The 21879-nt window shown below is 32.5% G+C and overlaps 1 protein-coding gene across 1 annotated transcript; it reads left to right on the forward strand.

Annotated features, from left to right (window-relative positions):
- The first annotated feature begins 3557 nt into the window (after positions 1 to 3557).
- LOC140965044 (actin-related protein 7) lies at positions 3558 to 11651 on the forward strand. The gene is given in 7 exon segments (XM_073425089.1): positions 3558 to 3791; positions 5953 to 6168; positions 7042 to 7183; positions 8315 to 8559; positions 9955 to 10138; positions 10596 to 10663; positions 11321 to 11651. Coding segments are annotated over 7 exon segments (1086 nt in total). The 5' UTR covers positions 3558 to 3713; the 3' UTR covers positions 11474 to 11651.
- Positions 11652 to 21879: the final 10228 nt, after the last annotated feature.

Raw genomic sequence — 21879 nt, forward strand, 5'->3', positions numbered from 1 at the left:
TCATATATTGTACTAAAGAATTGAGGTACGTCATATAAAGATTGACCGACAGGCGGGACAGAAAATGGTAATGCATCGGTTCGGTGTTCAAGATTTGAAAAGCCATAAAAAGGATATGCATGCATATGATCACTGGTGTCGGTATGAGATGGACCAAGATCAGCAAATGTGGCATTTTTTCTTCATGCTCATCTTCATCTGTTTCACTTGTAGTTGTATCAGTTTCAGTAAATATTTCAGTGGCGTCAAGGTGAACATCTAATGACAGCTTACGTGAAATTTGTTCATCATGTACGACAGGTGTCAGTCCATGACCCGATCCAGTACGATGTGCACTCAGTGAACAATCCAAACCTACATGATTTGTGTCAACTGAGTACCATCCTCTTGCACCAGAATCCCATCCTCGTGCGGAAATCGGCCAACTAACATTTTCTTCTACGGTGTCAGTAATATACCGATCCCATCCCCCAGTCCAATCATGCGAATTAAATCGATTTTCATCTATTGGTTCAAAAAAAGCAGTAGCGGAAGTACCAGCTTCATCATGAAATCCCATCGAATTGAACCCTTCAGTTATACATGGAATGTATGATTCACGAACCTCAACATCTACATTATGCTCAATGAAATCCTTTTAGATATACAATTCAATACACCGCATTTCGTTAATAGAATCCAGCATAAACTGTAAATTGTTGTCATCATTGATGTCAAGATGCACTTCTACGCAATGTGACTTATCCATTTAGGAATATTTTGTTGACAATTTTAAATTAAATTTTGAACTTTCAATATTTGTCAGACGGTATACTATTTCTTTCAACTCATGCAAATTAATAGATCTTGGTATTCGTGTTTCCCTCAATTCAGTGGTACTATATTTTACGGTGTGATGTCCTATAATAACATTACCACCTACGAATAAAAGCACCGGCACACTGTCCATTCTTGTAAAAAAAAAATTCAATAGGTCACACAAAATAAAAAGGTGATAATAAATTTTTTAAAATTTCAATTGAATAACAAAATGTGAAATATAACAAAATAATACACTATAAAATTAATTTACATATGCTTTCATTTTTATTAAGATTAATTATAATAATACTGATGATAATGTTAAATTTGTTTTACTAAACTACTACTATCAATAATAATAATTTTTTTATTTAGTAAGTAAGTAATAATAAAAATAATTATGATAATAAATTTCATACTAAATAGGAACAAATAATAATAGTAAAATCATTTATATGTATATTTTTTTAATAAAGTTTTTAGAAATAATAAATTTTATATTAGTTATGTAAAATAATAATAGGTCCTACGAAATACGAATTAAGTCAATAATAAAATCATACTACTTATTTTTATTTAATAAATTAATAACAAAATTTATAATAATAGATTTTATGTTATTTGTGTAAAATAAATCAAGCGTAATATTTTTTTTATAACATACCTAAATAAAACAAAAACCATAAGAATTACAATTGTAACTGTTATTTTTATTATAAAATAAAAAATCGTATTTCTTATTTATATCTTACAAGTTAATTATAATAAAATAATATTTTAATAATAGTAAGTTTTCACAAATACGCACGTGGAATGAAATAGTAATTAAATAAATTAATTATAAAACTGATTTTATGTTTAATAAATTAAGAACAAAAATACAATATTTATACTAATAAATTTTATATTACTTGTGTAAAATAAAATTGTAATACTTAATTTTTTATATGCTACCTTTATAAAACAACAACATCAATAATAATTATAAATAAAAGTATTATTATTATTTTCAAAAAAAAAGTTGATTATTATTCTAAAATACAAAAAATATATTTCTTAGTTGTATCTTATAAGTCAATAATAATTTTTATAATAAAAAGTTTTGATACTACGCATGTCAAATAAAATAATAAGAAATGAAATTAATTGTAATATTTATTTACATTTAAGTAATTAAAAACAATATTAACCGTATTTATAATAAAAACATTTATATTATTTGTGTAAAATAAATTAATCGTTACACTAATTTTTTTTTAAATACTACCAATATAAAACATTGAAGAAAAAGTATTGTTATTATCATTTGCATAATATAAAATAATAAGAATATCTGATAATACATAGAAACATAATTAAGCATTTTAATCATAAACTGGAAACGTAACATTATGATAAATTCATAATTTATATTCGAATACTCAAGTAAATTAATTTATATCAACGTTTATCTCAAATAGAAGTTCAAAATCAAAATTTTATCTGTAAATATATAATCACAAATAAATAAATTAACGGTTTTAATCAAAAATCGAATGAAAAACTTAATTTAAAGCATACAAACCTCATGTGCTGAAATACAATGACTTAATCGAACATTGAACGAAAATCCACAAGGAATGACCAATAAATCCAGAGAAATGAAGCACAAGAATAATACATTTGAAGCGAAGGCAAATGATATATAAGCAAATTTTCAGATAAAAAACACGCCATGTTAGTCTTCATCAGTGATACATCAAATCACTTTAATACATGATTTTTAATCATAAATTTTTTTAACGTCTTCTTTGTGAAATAAAAGAAAGAAACATGCATTATTGACTGCATTGGGTTGTCGGTGTTTCATATGACAGACTTCCTCCACCATCCTCTACCACCAGCGTCCAGCAAATATTTTAAAAAAAATAAAAATCACTCCGGTTCGATAGGCGTGACTTACTTAAAAAAATGTTATTAAGCAAGTCACGCCTCTTGAAGAGGCGTGACTTGCTTTTTTTTTAAAAAAAAAATTAAAGGCAAGTTGACTTGCTTTTTTCAAGAGGCGTGACTTGCGTTTTTTTTTTAAAAAAAATGAAAGTCACGCCTCTTCAAGAGGAGAGGCGTGACACCTTAGTTTGTTAAATTTTTTTTACGTTATTTTATTAAGCGTTGGAGAAATTTGTGGTAAACGATGAAAAAGCCCAAACATGTTACATGTGCTCGGTGCACTTGTTCTCTTGATGTCTGTATGCATTTTTTCTTCGGACTTTTGAGTCCGTGGACTTTGATGAAAAATGACCCATTATGATGTATTATATTTGTTATTTATTTTCGTATAAAATTAACGACTGAGGCACAAGCGTTGCAAGTAACATAATATTAGATTTTTAAAATATTATTTAATTAATTTATAGAATGAATATTGGACATTTGTAATTTGATATGAATATTATGATTAGACAAAAAATCTATTTTTCTATTAAACTTGATTTCAATAAAAAAATGTAATAATATTATGGTAGAAAAAAAAAGTTTCTTTTGTTAACAATACTAACCGTAAGGTTTTTTAAATTGAGAAGTTTTCAAATATGTTGGTACGGTTAAGGCTTCTTACGGTTAGTGCTTCCATTTTTGAGAAAGATTTCGGACTTGAGATTGACGTTGTTGGAATTATTATACATGGTGTTAAAAAAGAGGGTAAAAATGGGGAAAAAAAAAAAATTGATGTCCGCCGCGAACAGTTTTTCTAGTCGACTGACTTCATAATACAGTACAATATAGAATTATAGATATTAATAATCGACACAATCAGGGATAAAACAAGGCAATACTCGCCGGTCGAAGAAGGCAAGGCAAACAAGAGGTGGTACTGGTGTGTAACGTAGAGCGCAGGGTCTCTCTCTTGATTTCAGCGTTTTGGTGGTGAGAGAATGGAGGCGGTGGTGGTGGACGCTGGTTCTAAGCTGCTCAAAGCCGGTTTTGCTGTTCCGGATCATCCTCCTTCTATGGTAATCTTGGCTAATTCTTCTTATTTTTTTAATAAGAGATTTCTGCAGTTTTGAGAATTTTCATGACCCCAGCAAATGTATTCGCTGTACATGGCGTATTTCTCTGTGTGGGTTTTAGTGTTTGATGGGATGTGAGTGACAAAGATGAGATTTCAATTCTAAGCCTTCCCGGCAAAAAATCGTATGGATGTTCAGAAATGTTCCAATCGGGTAAACTTCGTGTCTGGGTTTTTGGTGTAACGCATATAATTTTTTCCATGTAGCGGATATACGAGCGGCTCAAAATATATAGCCAACAGCCTTATGCTCGTTGCAGGTGAAACCAAAATAAAATTTTGTAACTTTATTTGCATTTTCAAGGCAATGCTCACAGGAATTGTTTTTTTTAGCCAAAAGTTGCTGTGAAGACTGAAGAGCCACGATCTTCATGTCTGTTCACACGTTTGTGCTTTGATGCCTCGAATTCTCCAAGAACAGAATGCCATTGCGTTATAATTTTGCATAATGTCTTGCAGATTTATTTTTATGTACTGCGATTTATCTGTTTAGGGAGACGAAAAAGGTTGTGTTTAACTAGACTTCTATGCTAGAAACCTCATGGCATGGGACAAAAACATATTGGTACATCTAGAAGTGTGTTTTCAGTAGAAACTTTATCTAGAGTGTACAATGAAGAATTTCAATGGCATAATAATCTTCAAGCATTAGGTGTCTGACAGGGGCACTTAGACTCAGTATATGTTTCATTTTACATAGACCATCAGCAAGAAATTAATTCGTTTTCAAGGTTTTTTGGAGTTTGGTGAGTGCTTGATAACTTGCCATTTGAGTTGAATTTTGATTTCTTTAGCTGCTATGCTTGATGGAAAAGAATATGGAGCATGATAGCTTAATAATGAAATAGGTATGCTAATCTAAATGGGTAAATATTTTCCTTTTGCAGAAGGAGGGTATATTTGGAATTTAGAAGTTCGGATGTAATAATTTGAAGTCGCATTTAAGCCTACCTTTCCTCAATGAGAGTTTAAATGTAATTTATGTTAAATGTAAATTTCCCTTATTTCAGTCGATATTTCACATTGCTTTGACATTAGTAGTATCTTTGACCTTTTGCAAGCAGCTCCGACCGACCTTCCAAAAGTTCCATAAAATTGATGCTTTTATTTTCAAATATGTTCTTCATCTGATAAAAGAGTGTTTAGTCGATTTGGTTCCCTATCTTTCTCTTGTCATCAAAATACCATCCTCTAGTCCCTATATTCTCCCTTTGTGGATTCAAACAGAAGCATGGAGCAGCCAGCTGTTGTTGATGTCGGTTCTAAAGTTATCAAATTTAATCATGCTTTGCCGGAAATCGGCCCTATGGTAACCTCCTAGTTTTCTTCTTTTAGAAAAAGGGATTTGTAATTGTGGTTGATTTGTATTGGGAAGCTCTGAGTATGAAAGGGCCATTGTAAATGCATTCTGATTAGGGGTTTAAGATTTTGAAGCCGAAATAGGGTTTTTAGGATGGGTTGAGTTTTGAGATTCTAAAGGGTCATAGTTCTATTAGAATGGAGATGCAGCAGGAGAATGCAAATTAAGGAACTAATGAGCATTTTTGGCATTGCCTAAAAAAGTACATATTTATTTTTTGTATCTCATTTAATAATCGATCTGGGGGATAACCTAACATAATTGCCACGAGATTGATGTAAAGGGAATTCTGTCAGTTCAGTCTCTCGACTATACCTGCGTGGAATTATAGGAGAGAAGTCATGCGATTTGATTGCCTTGATAAGACTGTTAAATTTGAAAATCCTCGAATTGTCATGAGTTGTTAATAACTTGATCCGTTATGTATCAATACTATCACGAGTTGTTGATGACTTGAACCTCAGTGTTTCAACTTCTCAGTTGTGAGACTCTTGCTATGAACTTGTTTTCCTTGTTCTTTTTCATTTCTAGATACTCATTTAGGATGTACATTTGAAAAAAATGTGAGTGATTTCTTTTTATGGCGCGAAAGATCACACCATTTTTATTTAATGACTTCTTCTTTGTCAATAGCACTATTCTTCTTGATTTTTTATATGCATATGCTTTGATTGTCGAGGTTTTCTTTATTGTTTTCTTTTTTCCTCTTTGTCATTTTTAGCATATGTGATATGTCCTATCGCAGGTAATCTCGACTCAAATGAAACAAGTACCTGAAGATGATTCCTCGGCAGATCCTTTCTTGTTTGAGAACAAAACTGTTGATCCAGTTGTCCGAGGATTTGTCAACGACTGGGATGCGATGGAAGATCTATTAAAGGATGTGTTTTATACTGGGCTAGGGTGGGAGATGGGCAATGAAGGACAAGTTTTATTTACTGATCCACTTGCAACTCCTAAGGTTATGCAAAGTGTTTTGACATCATTCAAATATATGCTTCATCATTTGTTTTCTGATTTTATGACTGCTCAGTGCTCAAGAATCTTTTTTTTTTTGGTCTCTTGTGTGCGTGTGTGTGTTTTGGTTGTGCTGGTAACATGAGACGTGCTTGTATTTGAATCTTAAAGTTCAATCAGGAGAATTTGTAAAGGTTGGTGCTGAAGATGGAAGAAGAAAATGTAATTGTGTTTATGCTTATAAGAGAAAGGCCTATTGTTTGCCACATATTACTTTTGAAATATCGATAGTGCTGGTGAGAGCTACCAAGATAGAGTTATGAATGGTTTTCCCAATGAGCTAATAGAAGTACTTTTAATGACAAATAAATCTTCTTATGAGTTTGTTTGTAGGAAATAAGAGTTGAAGGTGTCACATAATTTCCACGTATTGGTAGTGAAAAATTGATTTAGATCAACCCTGCATGCTGAGATTGATGGGAAGAATTTTGGTAATGGATCATTTAGAGTACCAGGTGATGATCTGTGATTACTTTGTCTTTGGTTCATGGATTTTCACAACACTAATTACACTATTTCCCTTCCGAAGTTTATGTTTTCAGTCAAAAAAGCAAAACTAATTGGGCCCCAAAACTCTGGGAAATTTGAAAAAGGAAAGAGCGAGAAAAACGAAGATCTTGCAGATTTTGAATGACACCTTGAACTGTAGCGTCTGAACTTTGTGAAGGCTTGACACAAGTTGCTAAATTCAAATTGTGCTTTTAACCAGGAAGATACCCCTTTGTCATATTGGTGATGAAGAAGAGAACTTATTGCATGAATTCTTTTGTAATTTTTTTTTTACTATTATATGATTAATAAAATTCTTCTTGGACAGGCCATTAGAGAGCAATTGGTCCAAATGATGTTTGAGAATTTCAACATCTCAGGCTTTTATGCATCTGAGCAAGCAGTGCTATCACTATATGCTGTTGGACGTATCTCAGGTTGCACAGTGGATATTGGCCATGGCAAGACTGGTAAAGTTGTTGCTTTGTTTTTTTGGGTAATATAGATTCTTTGATTGACGGCAGAGTTGAAATTGGTTGTAGATTTCAGCTGTCACAAGTCGCTATGTCCATTTGGTTTTGACACTGTCCTTTTTTCTTACCTTTTGAACTTAAGCATATTGTCTTAAGCAAAAGGGGTTTGGTTTTATATCTAGGGTGTTCCACTCTACACCATACCTTTCAATTTCCAGTATCTTATAAGCGACAAAATTTTTAATGCGGTAGAATTTATGCCATGTAACAATCTATAGAAGATGGCTATTTGGTAAAAAGTGCTTGTTGTTCTCTGAATCATCCCAAAGTTGTCTTCGAAGCTGCTGATGGCGGTTTTCTTTCTATCACCGGCAGTTGTGTTAGCTGCTCATCGACATTTTCTCAAGTTCACCTTTTGCTTCACAATTTGAGTTGGCTCCATGATCTCCAAAATAAATACTTCTGTTGAGAACACATTACGAACAAAATGGATTCCAATGAAAAACACATACTAGGTAATGGTTGGTACTGTTTTTGAGTGTTTTTGGAAGATGTTTCGAGAAACTATGTATTGAGACATTGTGTTGAAAAGTAATACATGTTTGGTTTTATTGTTGGGAGGATATATTTTTAACTACAGATATCATGTCATTAAAAATATGTTGGTTTATTCATGTCATTAAAATTTTGAAATAAAATGTTTTGAGTTATAATATAATATAATATAATAATAAAGTATGTTTGGTAATTCATGAGAAGAGTGATGAAGTAATGATTGTCCGGAAGATATAAAAGTAAGATAAAAGATATTTTTGGGAGATTGAAATGGACAATGTGATTTATGCTTTGTCTTGTTTTGGCGGAGAGAATGTTTTTTAAAAACATAACCAATTGACCAAACATTTCCATAGTTTTTTTTAAATCTTTTGCCTTCTTCCTTCAAACATTTACTTTCTCTTGCTTGCTTCTAGTGATTTGAGGCTCAGCTGACACAATGAACTTGGTCTCATGAAATCATATATTTCTCTAGATTTCTGTCTCGCTGGTATCTTTAAGCTGAAGTTTTACTTTGCTGAGCCATTATATTTAGTACTCTGCTGTAATCCCCTCAGACATCCATATTTTCAGATATTGCATCAGTAATTGAAGGTGATGTTCAGCATATATCTTCAAGAAGATTTGAAATCGGGGGAATGGATTTAACTAATTTATTTGCTCAAGAGCTTGGGAAATCTAATCCACTTGTTAACCTTAGTGTCTCTGAATATGAAAAATGAAAGGAGCACTATGCATGCTGTGCTGAGGATGCTGCTTCTTATGATCGATTTCAGCATGACTGCCCTGAGGAGCAACATACTCTTCCTGATGGACAGGTCCATGCATTTATTTTTCTGTCTTGATGGTGAACTATGATTTCAAATTAAGGAATAACTGAATTTTGAGTTAATATGACCTTTTTAGATACCTTCTCTATTTTCGGCTCTAAAAAGGTATGCCATATTTGTTTACCTCATGCATGTAAGCTATCCCATCCAGTTCTTTTCCAAAATACAAAAAGATCATAAGCAAGCATGACAAATACAAGAAACAATGAAGCACAAATGCTAGATGGTGGTGCTAGTGTTCATGTTTTAGAAAATGGTGTGCACTCTTGTGCATTCTCAGCGACTTTGCATGCTTGCATTGAGTCATTTCTTGGGGTTGGAATTTGAGTTCTCATTGGCACAAAAATCTTGTGGGTTGATTTGCAACTGAGAGAGATTGATAAAACAGAGGCTAAGATGTTATTTTAAGTTAATACACCATAATTGATTCTTTTTTTGTGCTCCAGGACTTTATTTTTTGTTCTGCAATAGCCAAAATATACTTTCCGTGTTTGATACAAATACATACATCAGAATGCTAATGCGGCTATTCATATGTTATGGTCCCGAGTTGTGGATCTCGTTATGAGGCGATTTATGGCCCCGATCATGAAACATGATGCTTTAAATTTCAGGCTCGTTAAAGGCTTGATTTTTGGTTTTGAGCTTGTTGAGAGAGAATTTCATATCTCATATCATAAGATTGTGAATAATATTTCTTCTTCACCCTTTTTTATTAATTCAATCCTCCCATATATAAGAGAGATTCGTACAAAAGATAAATTTATCCTAACCAAATAAAGGATCATCATATCTTAACCAAAAATAAAAGATTACTATAACCTAACTCACAATCCTAAATATCATAACCATCTCATTTATTCAAACTTAACTAGAATAAAAGATAATAATCAAATAAAAGATATCAAATCAGCTTAGATCCCATTTTATTTGGATTTCCCATAGCAATTCTTCTTGGTTTGGGCCGAGTGCCCGTGACAGTATAACATCATAAACTTGTTGAATAAGAAAATTCTAAGAAAGATGCATGTCTGTTTAACTTATACTCCACACAATTTGGCGTCCTTCTGCGACTTTGAGGACCTTAATTTGAAAGAGTTTGCTTTGATTGGATGCCATTGCCTTGCTAATTGGACTGCTAATATACATGCTTAAAGGATTCTAAGTTTGTTTTATATGCTGCTGCCAATGTCAGTACCATTACTTAATGTTGAAGAGCTTTCTTGTGATTGGATGGCGCGATGTTGCCAAGTCCGAGATGATGCAGCATCGCCTTTATGCATGAACAGTCACCAACTTAAGTTGCTTCAATTTTATGGCTGACATTAGAGACTAAATCAGCCATGAATAATTAACGAGTAAATCTTTATGCCGCTCTTTCAGGTGATAAAAATTGGAAGAGGAAGATATACTGTTGGTGAGGCCTTATTTCAGCCATCCATTTTAAATTTAGAGGCACATGGAATAGTGGAGCAGCTTGTTAGATGTGTTTCGACGGTGTCGTCCGAAAATCATCGTCAGCTACTAGAAAATACCGTGCTTTGTGGTGGAAGTACCTCGATGATTGGTGAGATTCTTAAAAATATGTATCAGCTGAATGAGATGCATTGTTCACTATGATCTTTGTACGTTGTGACAATTGTGATGCTGGCAGAAAACATATAATTTTAATTGATGCCTTTTAATCCGAAAACTTCTGCAAACTACAAAATCTGTATGCTTGGCAAGAAGTATAAACAGTATAATGCCTTCCTCTTTATCTTTGTTAGATGGAGCAGGAACCATACCCTTGCACTTATTACNCATACAAGTGACAATATTTGTTTATTTAAATAAGACAGCTCTGCCTGTATGCGGGTCGGTGGTTCGTGTGTTAAATTAATATTTTCAGTTGATTTTGTGATAACTTGATGGACATGGCTGTTTTGATCCCTTGCTTTTATACGAGGATTTTTTGGTTGGAATGAGCAAACAGTGTGTCTTATTTAGCTGTGGCTGATGTCGTCAGTTGCTTCTTGTTGTAGGTTTTGAAGATAGGTTTCAGAAGGAAGCTGGCCTTTGCTCCTCTGCTATCCGTCCTTGTCTGGTGAAGGTAATTTAAATGTAGTTGTCTTTTATTTACACTTCCCATCTTTCTTCATTCTCAATCCCAATTTAATGCCACTCAAACAATAGTACCATTTGAGTTTTAAAATAAATTGCATGAAAATCAAAATAAAGATGTTCTCTTGACAAGCCAAAGCAGTCCATGTTAAAGTTCTGGAAATAATCTTCTTGACGTGATATGATTTAAGCAGTGTATGTTACTTAAACTTGATGTAATTATTAAAAGAAGAAATTTCACCTCATTTTCGAAAATGGGTCGGGCACAAATAGCCTATAGCTCCTGCTTATATGAAATTAATATCAGCTGTAAAACTCATTTTTAAAAACACAGGGTTTTAGGATCTTTCAGATGTAAATCCATGTTTGCTACTATTCAGTTGTCCTGTCGACAAAAACCCGAAGATGATGTGTAAGCCGATGAAATCAAGATGATGAAAACCGTCTGATATTTGGGCTGGTTTAACTACACCACCTAATAATTTAAAAATATGTAATTTTCATTTTTTTTATATAGTTTTTCTATATGATTTACTTAGATATTTGTATATTTGAAAAACAAATAGCTTATTTAGCTATTGTCTTGGACACCTCTCTGTTATTTTGTCTAATAATGATTCATTCTTTGTTTATTAATTACATGTAGCCTCCAGAATATATGCCTGAAAATTTGTTGAGGTATTCAGCATGGGTGGGAGGAGCCATTCTTGCCAAAGTCGTGTTTCCTCAAAACCAACATGTAACCAAAGCAGATTACGATGAAAGCGGACCATCCATTGTTCATCGCAAATGCTTCTGAGAATCGAAGCAACAAATTTAGATCAAACTCGACTTTTATTCGTTGCTTTGTTGTAAACTTGTAGTAATGACACCGTCTGTGATGTTCAACAGCTTCATAGGAAACTAACCAAATCTTTACTTGACATGCTATGGTCACTATTGGCATCTTTCGAAATGGACGTTATGCTTTTTATTTATCACACGAGAGTAGGAGTATTTTACATTTATTGATTTTATTTTTTTCAGTTGCTTTTATGGTCTTACCTGAAATTTTTTGGGTCCAAGTTCAATTTTAAAAATTGGACGCCTCAAAAAATATGGTCCATTCATTTTTTATTTTTTTTTAGAATTTTTCAAACTAAGCTTGTATGCTTATAGAAGTCAAGCTTTAATACAAAAAACTAGGGGCGGTAAAATGCAACACGACCTGTTAATCCGACACGATCTAACACGAAAAAAATCAGGTCCGGGTTGAGGTTTTTCGGGTTCTGGTTGGGTGGGTTCGGGTTAGTGTCAGGTTAGATGGGTTTCGGGTTGGGTCGCTGGTTGACCCGAAATTTTTTTTTTTAAAATATTACCTATATTTTTATATATTGTATGTTTGAACAAAATTTATTGTATATTTATATGATAAATTTTCATCANATATATTCGCGGGTTGACCCGAAACCCGACCCACTCGACCCGATTAACACCCTTACAAAAAAACAAGCATATACGTAAAACAAGAATAGACAACTAAAATAAATCTCCATACGAATAACGCAAACATAATTATATTATTCTTTTGGACAAATTCGCGATAGGAAGTCGTGCGTGTTGAGAAGAGAAGAAGCGAAGGACATGCAGGAAGGTGGAGGCGTGTGGTTTAGGTTAATGAATTTATCTAAATTTTGAATATTGATTTGTGGAGGATAAATTAAGTTGTTTTTTTAAAAAAAAGCTCCCTCCATTTGTATTTGAAGTGTTCAAATACACTTGGGGGTTATCTTTTAATAAATAAAAAAAAAAAGTTTGACCAAAGTTGTTTTGCTAACGACAACCTACTTCGACAGTGGTGCGGCGGCGGAAAAGAATTTTGGGGATCAGAGCGTTAGTGCATGAGTTTAAATGTGTAAATTGTGAGAGATGGAGAAGCACACACATATATATTCGAATTACATTAAGTCTTGGCCCGATATATTTTCATTTATGACTCTGATATTTTTCAATACATATTTTTAAAACATTATAAAATTTTGTTTCAGTAATGATTTTATTTTATAGTCTTAATAATTATTCTTAATCATGACCAAATACTAGGTGTAAAGACTCGGATTTTCACACTCGAATAACATGCAATAATTATGGAATTTATCAAGTTTCTAGAAAATAATGTGTTGGTATCAGTTTAGAGTTTGCAAAACTTCAGTTGTTCTTCACAATTTTTAGTCTGTTAATAAATATTCTTGAAAGAATAGCTTCACTGGATTACTGAAAATAATTAAATGCAGAAACAGTCTGATTTGACCAGTGATAAGATATATAATCAAAGTAAACAACAGTTAACAAGTAACAGCTAGTTAATAGATATGCAATAATATAAATTGCATAAAGTAAGCGAGACATATAATTATGGATGTTTGGAGATATATACTTTTATGTCACTCTTTTTTTCACGTAAGAAGTAATCCACTAAAAGATTTTGATTTTACGACTTCTTGTTACTCACTTCAACTAAGACTTATCATTGCCTAAGTTGAAATTCTTAGTGATTACTTTACAAGATTTGTGTATTTAAGAACCATCAGTTTATTAGACAACAACACAAAAAACCAATGATTTGCTTGAACTACTTGAGTTGGTAGAGTAACACAAAGTGATCTTTGAAATATCTGATATGTGTGTGGTAAGTGAGCATTTTGAAGTGTGGTCTCTTATGTATGCTCAGAAATCTTGAAAGAATGCATATTTGAAAGATGTTAGCTTGTAATCATAATTCAACTCCTTATATTTCTTTCTTCAAACAAAGTCTGCATATTTATATTTGAAAAGCTCTAACGGTTGGAAATACTTTCAACGATCATCTGTACTATTAACGGATAGAATGGTATTGTCGCTTTTAGTTACCATACATAACATTAAATGCTCATTTAACATTTCTTTATTTTTGCGACTTTAACTCTTTGCCTCTAAAAAACATGATAGACCATATATGATTTAGGAAACTTTCTGTCATTCGAGAGTTGGTAGGATACTGTGCAATCTTACTTGAACTAGTAGTTGTTGATCGGCTTGAGTTGCAGTATCCATTTTGATTTGCTCATATCTGACCAGTCATGTTGGACTATAACAGTTATGCTTGTGCATGGTCAGAAAATAAATGATCCGCAACTTTAGTTTCTTGAGCGGTTAGACTTGATCTAGCGGTCAGAAAACATGTAATTACAAATAATAAATGCCTGGATCATAAAATAACTCGATGTTGTTAATTTGTCAATCACCAAAACTTAGGATAATAGAAATATTCTAACATATTGAGGTCTTTCCATATGAACACGTCCCAAATTCGTTAATGTTCGAATAGAAACTTTATTGAAAATCCTAAATATCCAATCTCATCAAATCAAGCCTACAAAAGTAATTATCACATCTCCAAGCCCTACGAATTGACATTTCAAATCATCTTCATCTTTGATAATCTTATGACATATTATATGTATTCATCTCAATAATTACCTAAAGAGAAATTATTTAGTACTCCTGTATCCAACCACTAAATCGACCTCAAAGATAACGTCAAAAGCTTTCACAACAATAAATAATAAATACACATAAAGATATGATGTTAGAATTGAGAAAGAATAAAATAACATAACTATATCATGAAGCACGTTGACCATAAGAAAATAAGAGGTGGATCACATGTGGCCACAGAATCTATACTACCTTTTTTTTTCTTTTTTTACAAAATACTAAATAATCCATGTCAATTAAATGTTAAACTATATTAAAAAATAAAATTATTTTATATTTATAATTTAGAAAAATAAATATTTTTGGAAAATTAAAAAATAATAGTATCTTTAATTTGTTCAAGTAAATTTGATCAATAAAAAAAAATAGGTTAAGAACTTACAAAATTTGTAGAGGATATGGTGGTTTTTTAAGAAAACATACATAGATATTTTAGAGAAGTAAAATGTTAAAATAAGATATTTTTTTAAAAAAATTAATCTTCGCTACTTTTTTTTAAAAAAAAAAACAACTTATAAGATGTCAAACAACTTATTTTGACAGTTTATAAGCTGTTTACAAAATTTGGGAACCAAATTTTAAGAGCTTATAAGCTTTACCAAACACGTAGAACAACTGGGTTGATTTGCAATGAATGCGATAATGTCTTAAATGCTTGATGATTTTTCAAAGTATCAGTTGTCGTCAATACGCAATGATTATCTCCTTAATTACTTGATTTTTGTAGTTAAAAAAAAAATCAGAAATAGCTCTAATTTGTACAATAAGTTGTCTTTTGAACATGGAATGCCTCATGTCTTGGGTCTTCTTATTTCTAAAAATAGCATTCGACAATTAATATTTTGAGGCACTAATTATTTTTGTCCCCCAATGCCTAATAATTGTTGTACCAAGTGACAGAAAGATTGTTGGGATCGAATTAAAATTTAGAAAATGATAAATAAACTATTTTAAAAAAATTCTTCAAACTTGAGTTATAATAGCTTGTTCTTGAAAAGTTCATAAATTAAGTTCATAAATTAACCAAGCACCAATAGATTGAATTGAGTTTGTTTTATAACCAAGCGAAAATAAACTCAAAATAATCCTCCTAAAAATCGATTAAATATTTTAAAAAACATTCAAAAGATATTCAAGTTGAATGTTTAAAAATATTTTGGTTGAAACATTTCATCAAAAATTTTGTATGCAATGTTTTGGAATTCGGAAGAACAAATAAAATGTTTCAACAATGCAAATCAAAACAACAACAATAATTAAATGTAATATAATAAAGATGCACAAATTTGTTTATGGATGTTCATAGATTAATAACTCTCACACTTTCTTCAACTTAAGAAGGATTTACTAGAAGACTTTGATTTCTACAACTCTTTATAAAAACTCATTTCAATTTAGGACCTATCTCTTGCTAATCGAAACTCCTATCACACTCTCGATTGAAGGCCACAACCCCATAATCCGCATAATTTTTAACTTTTCTTATGCCAAAACTCCAAACACAATTTTTACGTCTTTGTGTAAAGATTATCACTCATCTATTCTTTGAAACTCAACTCGCATTTATATGTGTGAGCGATTGTGTGTGTGAGGATTTAATCTTTACAATCTATTTATCTCAAATGAATCCTCACATGTCAGAAATACTCCCACTAAGCTAATCTATCTATTTAGACTCCTCTTCTTAAGAAGAACTTATCTAGTGGGTTAGCTTTCTTTTTATTTCTTACTCTAATCTACTCAAGGCTCCAAACCCCTTAAATATGTTCTTCTCTCTTGTGATTGATCTTCAAAGTGTTGAATTTATGGCCTCAAAAAATTATATTAAAATTTGAAACATAAATATGTCCGTTTGGAAAGGTTTTGTACTGTTTCTGACATTAAAACGATCATATTTGAGTTGCTGATCATTTTTCAATATCGAGCTGATTTTATGTTGGAGCGGCTGGATTTGTCCGGTCTAGCTGCAGCTAGAGTTGGCCTGGTCTAGGTAGCGAACCGAATCGATCCAAATATTAGTAAAAATTTAATGTTTGGATTCGGCTCGAATTAAGTATATTCGAGTTCGAGCTCGATTTTTTTTATTTTTAGCTCTAGTTCGGCTCGAAAAGAAGTTCGAGTTCGACTCGAAATCTTTGAACCTATTCGTGAGCTATTCGCACTATTGTTTAGATATTAAAGTTCGAGAATGAAAGTTCGAAAGCTAGAAATGTATATATATCAAATATATAATTATATCACATTAATAAAATATTAAGGCTCGTGAGTGACTCGCAAACTATCAAACAAAATAATTTTGGCTCGAGTTCAGCTCGACAAAAGTTCGAACATGTTCGAGTTTGACTCGAGTTCGATAAATTCGAATACGATTCAAATATTTATCGAGCAAACTCGAAATTTTTTCGAACCGACTCGATTTGTTTACAACCCTATTCTGGTCCAGCAATAGTTTGGTTGACGGAGTTTGTTCAGTCCGACTCGAGTTTGGCGGCTAGAGTTTGTCCACATCTAGCTGGTCTTTTATCTTGATTCATCAATTTTTGGGCAAACTGATAAACATTATATTTCTACTCAATAATCAAGAATCACTCAATTTTGAGTTCGTTTGAGAGATATATATTCGAAATACCAGACTGTATATAAGCTGGTGCATGTATATAAGCTGGTGCAAGTCTATCTAGTCTTTTCTCTTGATTACAACTCTTGATTATTCAAATTTTGGGCACATTGATGAAGATGAAAGTTGTAGCCCTTTATCTTAGCTTTCCACAGAATTAATAATCACTCAATTTAAAGTTTTAATGAGAGATATATAGGGATGAAAATTTTTCTCGTGGATTTGGGGCCCATGTGGAAAACCCGAAATGGGACAGGTTTGGGGATTTATCTGAGAGTGAGGCAAGCCAGGAACGGGCTTAGCCAGAAACTACTGGATGTCTCTCAAAGCGACTCTCAACGAGGACGTTGAGACTGTATGAAAAAAAATATTGAAGAGTTTAATATTCCCCTTTTTACAGGTCCATCACAAGGAAAACAAAAGTCATAAATCAGGGACGGGTATGAAAATGTTATCCTCATCCCTGAACCTGCTCTGAGGCCTCCAATAATAATATCATTACTACTACTAATAATAATGACTTTTCATAATGATTAAAAAAACTCAAATTCATAACATTCAAATATCGATCATGATCCAACTTATCACCTCAAGATAATTATGTAATTTCATATTTTTGTTTATTAAAAGCATGAATTATAAAAATTTGTATTGTTTTAGAAATATTAATATTTATATATATAATTGGATTATTATATCAATATTTTTTAAGTGAAGTTGAAGACTTTTTTGGTTAATTCAACCAATATTTGATGCGGTGAAGAGAATAGTGATTTAATTCATGTCAGGGATTATGATTACAAATTAGGCCTATCTCGGTACTATTTTTAGATTATTTGAAGTAAGTATGAGGACTAGGATGAAGATTTAATATCCACAATGTAAAACCTGCAAATTCAAACTCGGTATATTATTTTTGTACTCGAAATTCATATTAAGTTATCAAGTTTTTTTATTTAAGATTATCAAGATTATATAAAGTGATGTGAGATAATTAAATCTTTTATGTACAATTACTAAAGGAATTCAAAGTTTTAGATGATAATATATCTATATTTTTATTTTTGGGATATATAAATAGGTCATGATCCAAGAATTTAAAATAGGAGATATTAGATAATGTAATTATCATATATAGCAAAAGTTTAAACGATGAGATAATACACGATCTGGATAGAAGTCACCCCTCTATAAATAGGAGAAGCTCCCATTCGAAGTTTACACCTCATATTACACTCAAAATTTTCGAGTTTTGCTCTCCATATTTTCGAAAATCCTCTCCCAAGTGCTGCTGTAGTCATCGAAGAGCTGTTCACGTTTGAAAATGTATTCCCCTTGCTTAAGTGCTCGGAATTCAATCTCCACCATTCAGAATATGTTTTTACTGTTTTGAATAACATATCCAAAATTCATCCAAATCAACAGTTACTTTTTCCTATATACTATTAGCAAGAAAACTGCTCAGATTTAAGGCGGGAACAACATACCTATGGTTTTTCCTACATAAACAGGTTAAAACGACTTCCAAACCCGATCTCCACCATTCATAATTTATTTGATGTACTTTTGAACGTACTGTGAAATTTAAGATCGAACATACGGTTCAATAAGGCGCAAAGGATTTTTCAAGACGACTAATTTTTCAGTATGTGCTGCTGCATTTTCGAAGTGTCGGTTGCATGATTCTTCTATGATTTTCGAATTCTTTACATTTTCTTCCAGGTCTGAGGTAAGTGAGCTTGTTTTGAAAAGTATAATTTCGGTTATGCCTTGTATCGTTTTCGAAAGTTTCGGTGGAGCACAATTGTTCTGTTTTTATTCATTCTTGATACGATTGTCGTATGTTCTATGTTATGGGCACTGTGAAGATTCAACTGGATATGAGTGAGAATCCCAATGCATGATATTTTTATGGCCCTTACAGGTAGGATTGTAACCATTATATGACATCGCCTCCATAGAAGAGTAAAAATTAGGGACTGATATCAGTAAACCATATAAAGTAGAGGAATCTCAGTGATGATGACATGTTATGAGAATCATGTTATGCATGATATGATATGTGGTTTTAGAAATTCATGTGTATTTGTTATGTATGTGCCCGAATAGCCCCCGCTTACTGAGTGGCGACTATATCACTCACTCATTACTCTATCCTTCCAAATATGTCAGAAGAAGAAATAGATGAAGAAGAATCAGACACCAATTTTTGGGCTAGTAGTGGACACCTGAAAAAGTTTAATTAAGTTTATATTCTTTGAAGTTTTTAATTCGAGTTGTAAACGCTTCCGCAGATTTTTATCGTTTTCCGAGTTACTATTGTAAAGACGATTCTATTTTATGGTATTTATGAAATAAAATGGTTTTGGTTTATACTGTGTTATGAAGTTTGTTATTTAGTAATTATGTGATTGTTGAACAACATCGGTTTCGACTAACTCCGGTCTCGGGACGTGACATTTAAGCCATTGTAACGCCCCAAATTTAACGACTATTCTCACTGTACCAAGACGAGTTTTTCCAGTGTGCTTATGTTCTCACTCATACGTACCCCGCACCCTAAAAAACTTCCCAAGGGGTCACCCATCCCAGAATTTTCTCAAGTCAAGCACGCTTAACTATGGAGTTCTTATGTGATGAGCTCCCAAAAAAAAGATGTACCTTCTTGATATGAGTAATCTCTATCAAATATTTTAACCAATGTTCAACTACACAGTCTTATACTTGAACAGTTTTGGAATCTCTTTCATTCCGGTGTGGGATCGGTTCATTCATGTTCCCTTAATCTAGAAGTCTGCTAGGGGTCGCACATTGTGCAATCTCATGATACCCATGATCACCCCCACCATCTTCGGCCCTGGGCCTCACATGGAACATGAATGAACCAATCCCACACCAGAATGAGAGAGATTTCAAAACTGTTCAGGTATGAGACTATGCAGTTGAGGAGTGTTTAAAAGATTTGATAGGTACTACTTATATCAAGAAGTTCATATTCTTTTCAAAAGCTCATCACATAAGAACTCCAAAGTTAAACGAACTTTGCTTGTGGTAATTTTGGGATAGGTGACCCCTTGGGAAGTTTCTTAGGGTGAGTGTGAGTGAGGACATAAGCACACTGGAAAGATTCGTCTTGGTATAGTAGGGACAGTCGTCGAATTTGGGACGTTACAGTTGGTATCAGAGCCGATCTCTCTTAGTTTGGTGTGGTTCGGGGACGAACCAAGCGGAAACTGGCGGGCATGTGAGGCTCAGGCCGAAGAGGACGGGGGTGATTGTCGGTGCCATGAGGTTGCACAAACAATGAGCGGCTCCTGGTAGGCTTCTAGGCGAAGGTAACATGAATGAACCGATCCCACATCGGAATGAGAGAGATTTCAAAACTGTTCAGGTATGAGACTGTGCATTTGATGAGTACTTAAAAGATTTGATTTGATAGGTACTACTCATATCAACTAGTGTATCTTCTTTTCAGGAGCTTATCACATAAGAACTCCAAAGTTAATCATGCTTGAATTGGGGAAATTCTGATATTGGTGATCCCCTGGAAAGTTTCCTAGGGTGCGTGTGAGTGAGGACATTAGCATGCTGAAAAGACTCGTCTTGGTACAGTAGAGACAGTCATCAGATCTGTGGCGTTACACACGAATTCGAGATGAGAATTTTTAGGCCAATTAGATAGAATCGGGTATGGGGGCACGATAGGGACTTAGAACCCACGAGGATTAAATGGAGAATTCTCGATTAGAAAAAACAGAGCTTGGGGTGAGGATGGGAAAGACATTCTAATGCACGTTCCACCCCTTTTCCATCTCTAGAAATATATACTTGAAATACTATAACTGCTCATGTATAGTCGACAAGTATATCGATGTTGCAGAACTAGAAATTTCGTCGCAGTTTATCAGCTTCTTAAGCTCCGATTCAGACTTCAAGCTTGGAATATTATTTGTATATCAATGTCTTAGATTTGTAACGCATGCTGAATCGTTTTATTTAGATAATCGAGCTGAGAGATATGACAAAAATATCATAAATGCTCATGTATGGCGGCAGTTGTATCTTTGTCTTCCAGCTCAATCTTGCATTGCCAGATTTCCAACTTGACTAAATTTGAGTTATAGCTTCTCAAATCTTCCAACTAGAAAACTATCAACTACACATTTGATGAAATATATTAGCAACGATTAAATTTTTGGTTATCATCAAAATCAAGATTTTAGAGTTTGCGCAACCCAAGAGAGACTATTAGATCAATTTGTCTATTATTATTGGAAACATTCTAGAATTAAACTTTGAGACATTAAGCTAACACACTTTGATGTCCTAGAAAATTTTCACCATCAGCAAAGGAATTCCAACAATCTTCGTATCACCTAAACTTATATAATTTAGCTCCAACAATAGAGCTCAAGTCAAATGATATATTTATTGATCTGCTAATTTTATGGGGCTTTTTCACTGTTTACAACAAATTTCTTAACGATTTAATAAAATAACGTAAAAGAAAAAATTTAACAAACTAAGGTGTCACTCTATTATTTTTTTTAAAAAAAGGAAAGACTTGCCTTTAATTATTTTTATTTAAATATTGCAAGTCACGCCTCTTGAAGAGGTGTGACTTGCTATTAATTTTTTTAAAAAAAAGCATGGCGTGACTTGCTTTTATGATGCAAAATACATTAACTCTGATCCGCAACACAACACATGTTAAAAGCTGTCACACCATATTTTTAATAATTTCGAATTTATTATAATATTATAAATTTTTTTCTATAAATTTAACACTTATTCTCTCCTTTCATTCACTCGTTTCATATTTTTCATTCACTCTTCTCATTTTTTCATCGGTAAGTTTTTGTATATGTTTCAATTTATTTTTTTACCTTTTGCATATTTTTCAAAAGACGAAGACTCAGCACATGTTTTTTTTTTGTTTTTGTAGGTTCTTTTTATTTGGACAACTTATATTAATGTATGTATACTTACATAAATTATTATTTTAATTTTTAAATTTATAAATGAAATTATTATTTATGTTAGACTAATTATGTAGAATTATTTTTTTTTTT

Source organism: Primulina huaijiensis, chromosome 2, assembly GCF_012295235.1.
Source record: "Primulina huaijiensis isolate GDHJ02 chromosome 2, ASM1229523v2, whole genome shotgun sequence".
NCBI classification, from domain to species: domain Eukaryota; kingdom Viridiplantae; phylum Streptophyta; class Magnoliopsida; order Lamiales; family Gesneriaceae; genus Primulina; species Primulina huaijiensis.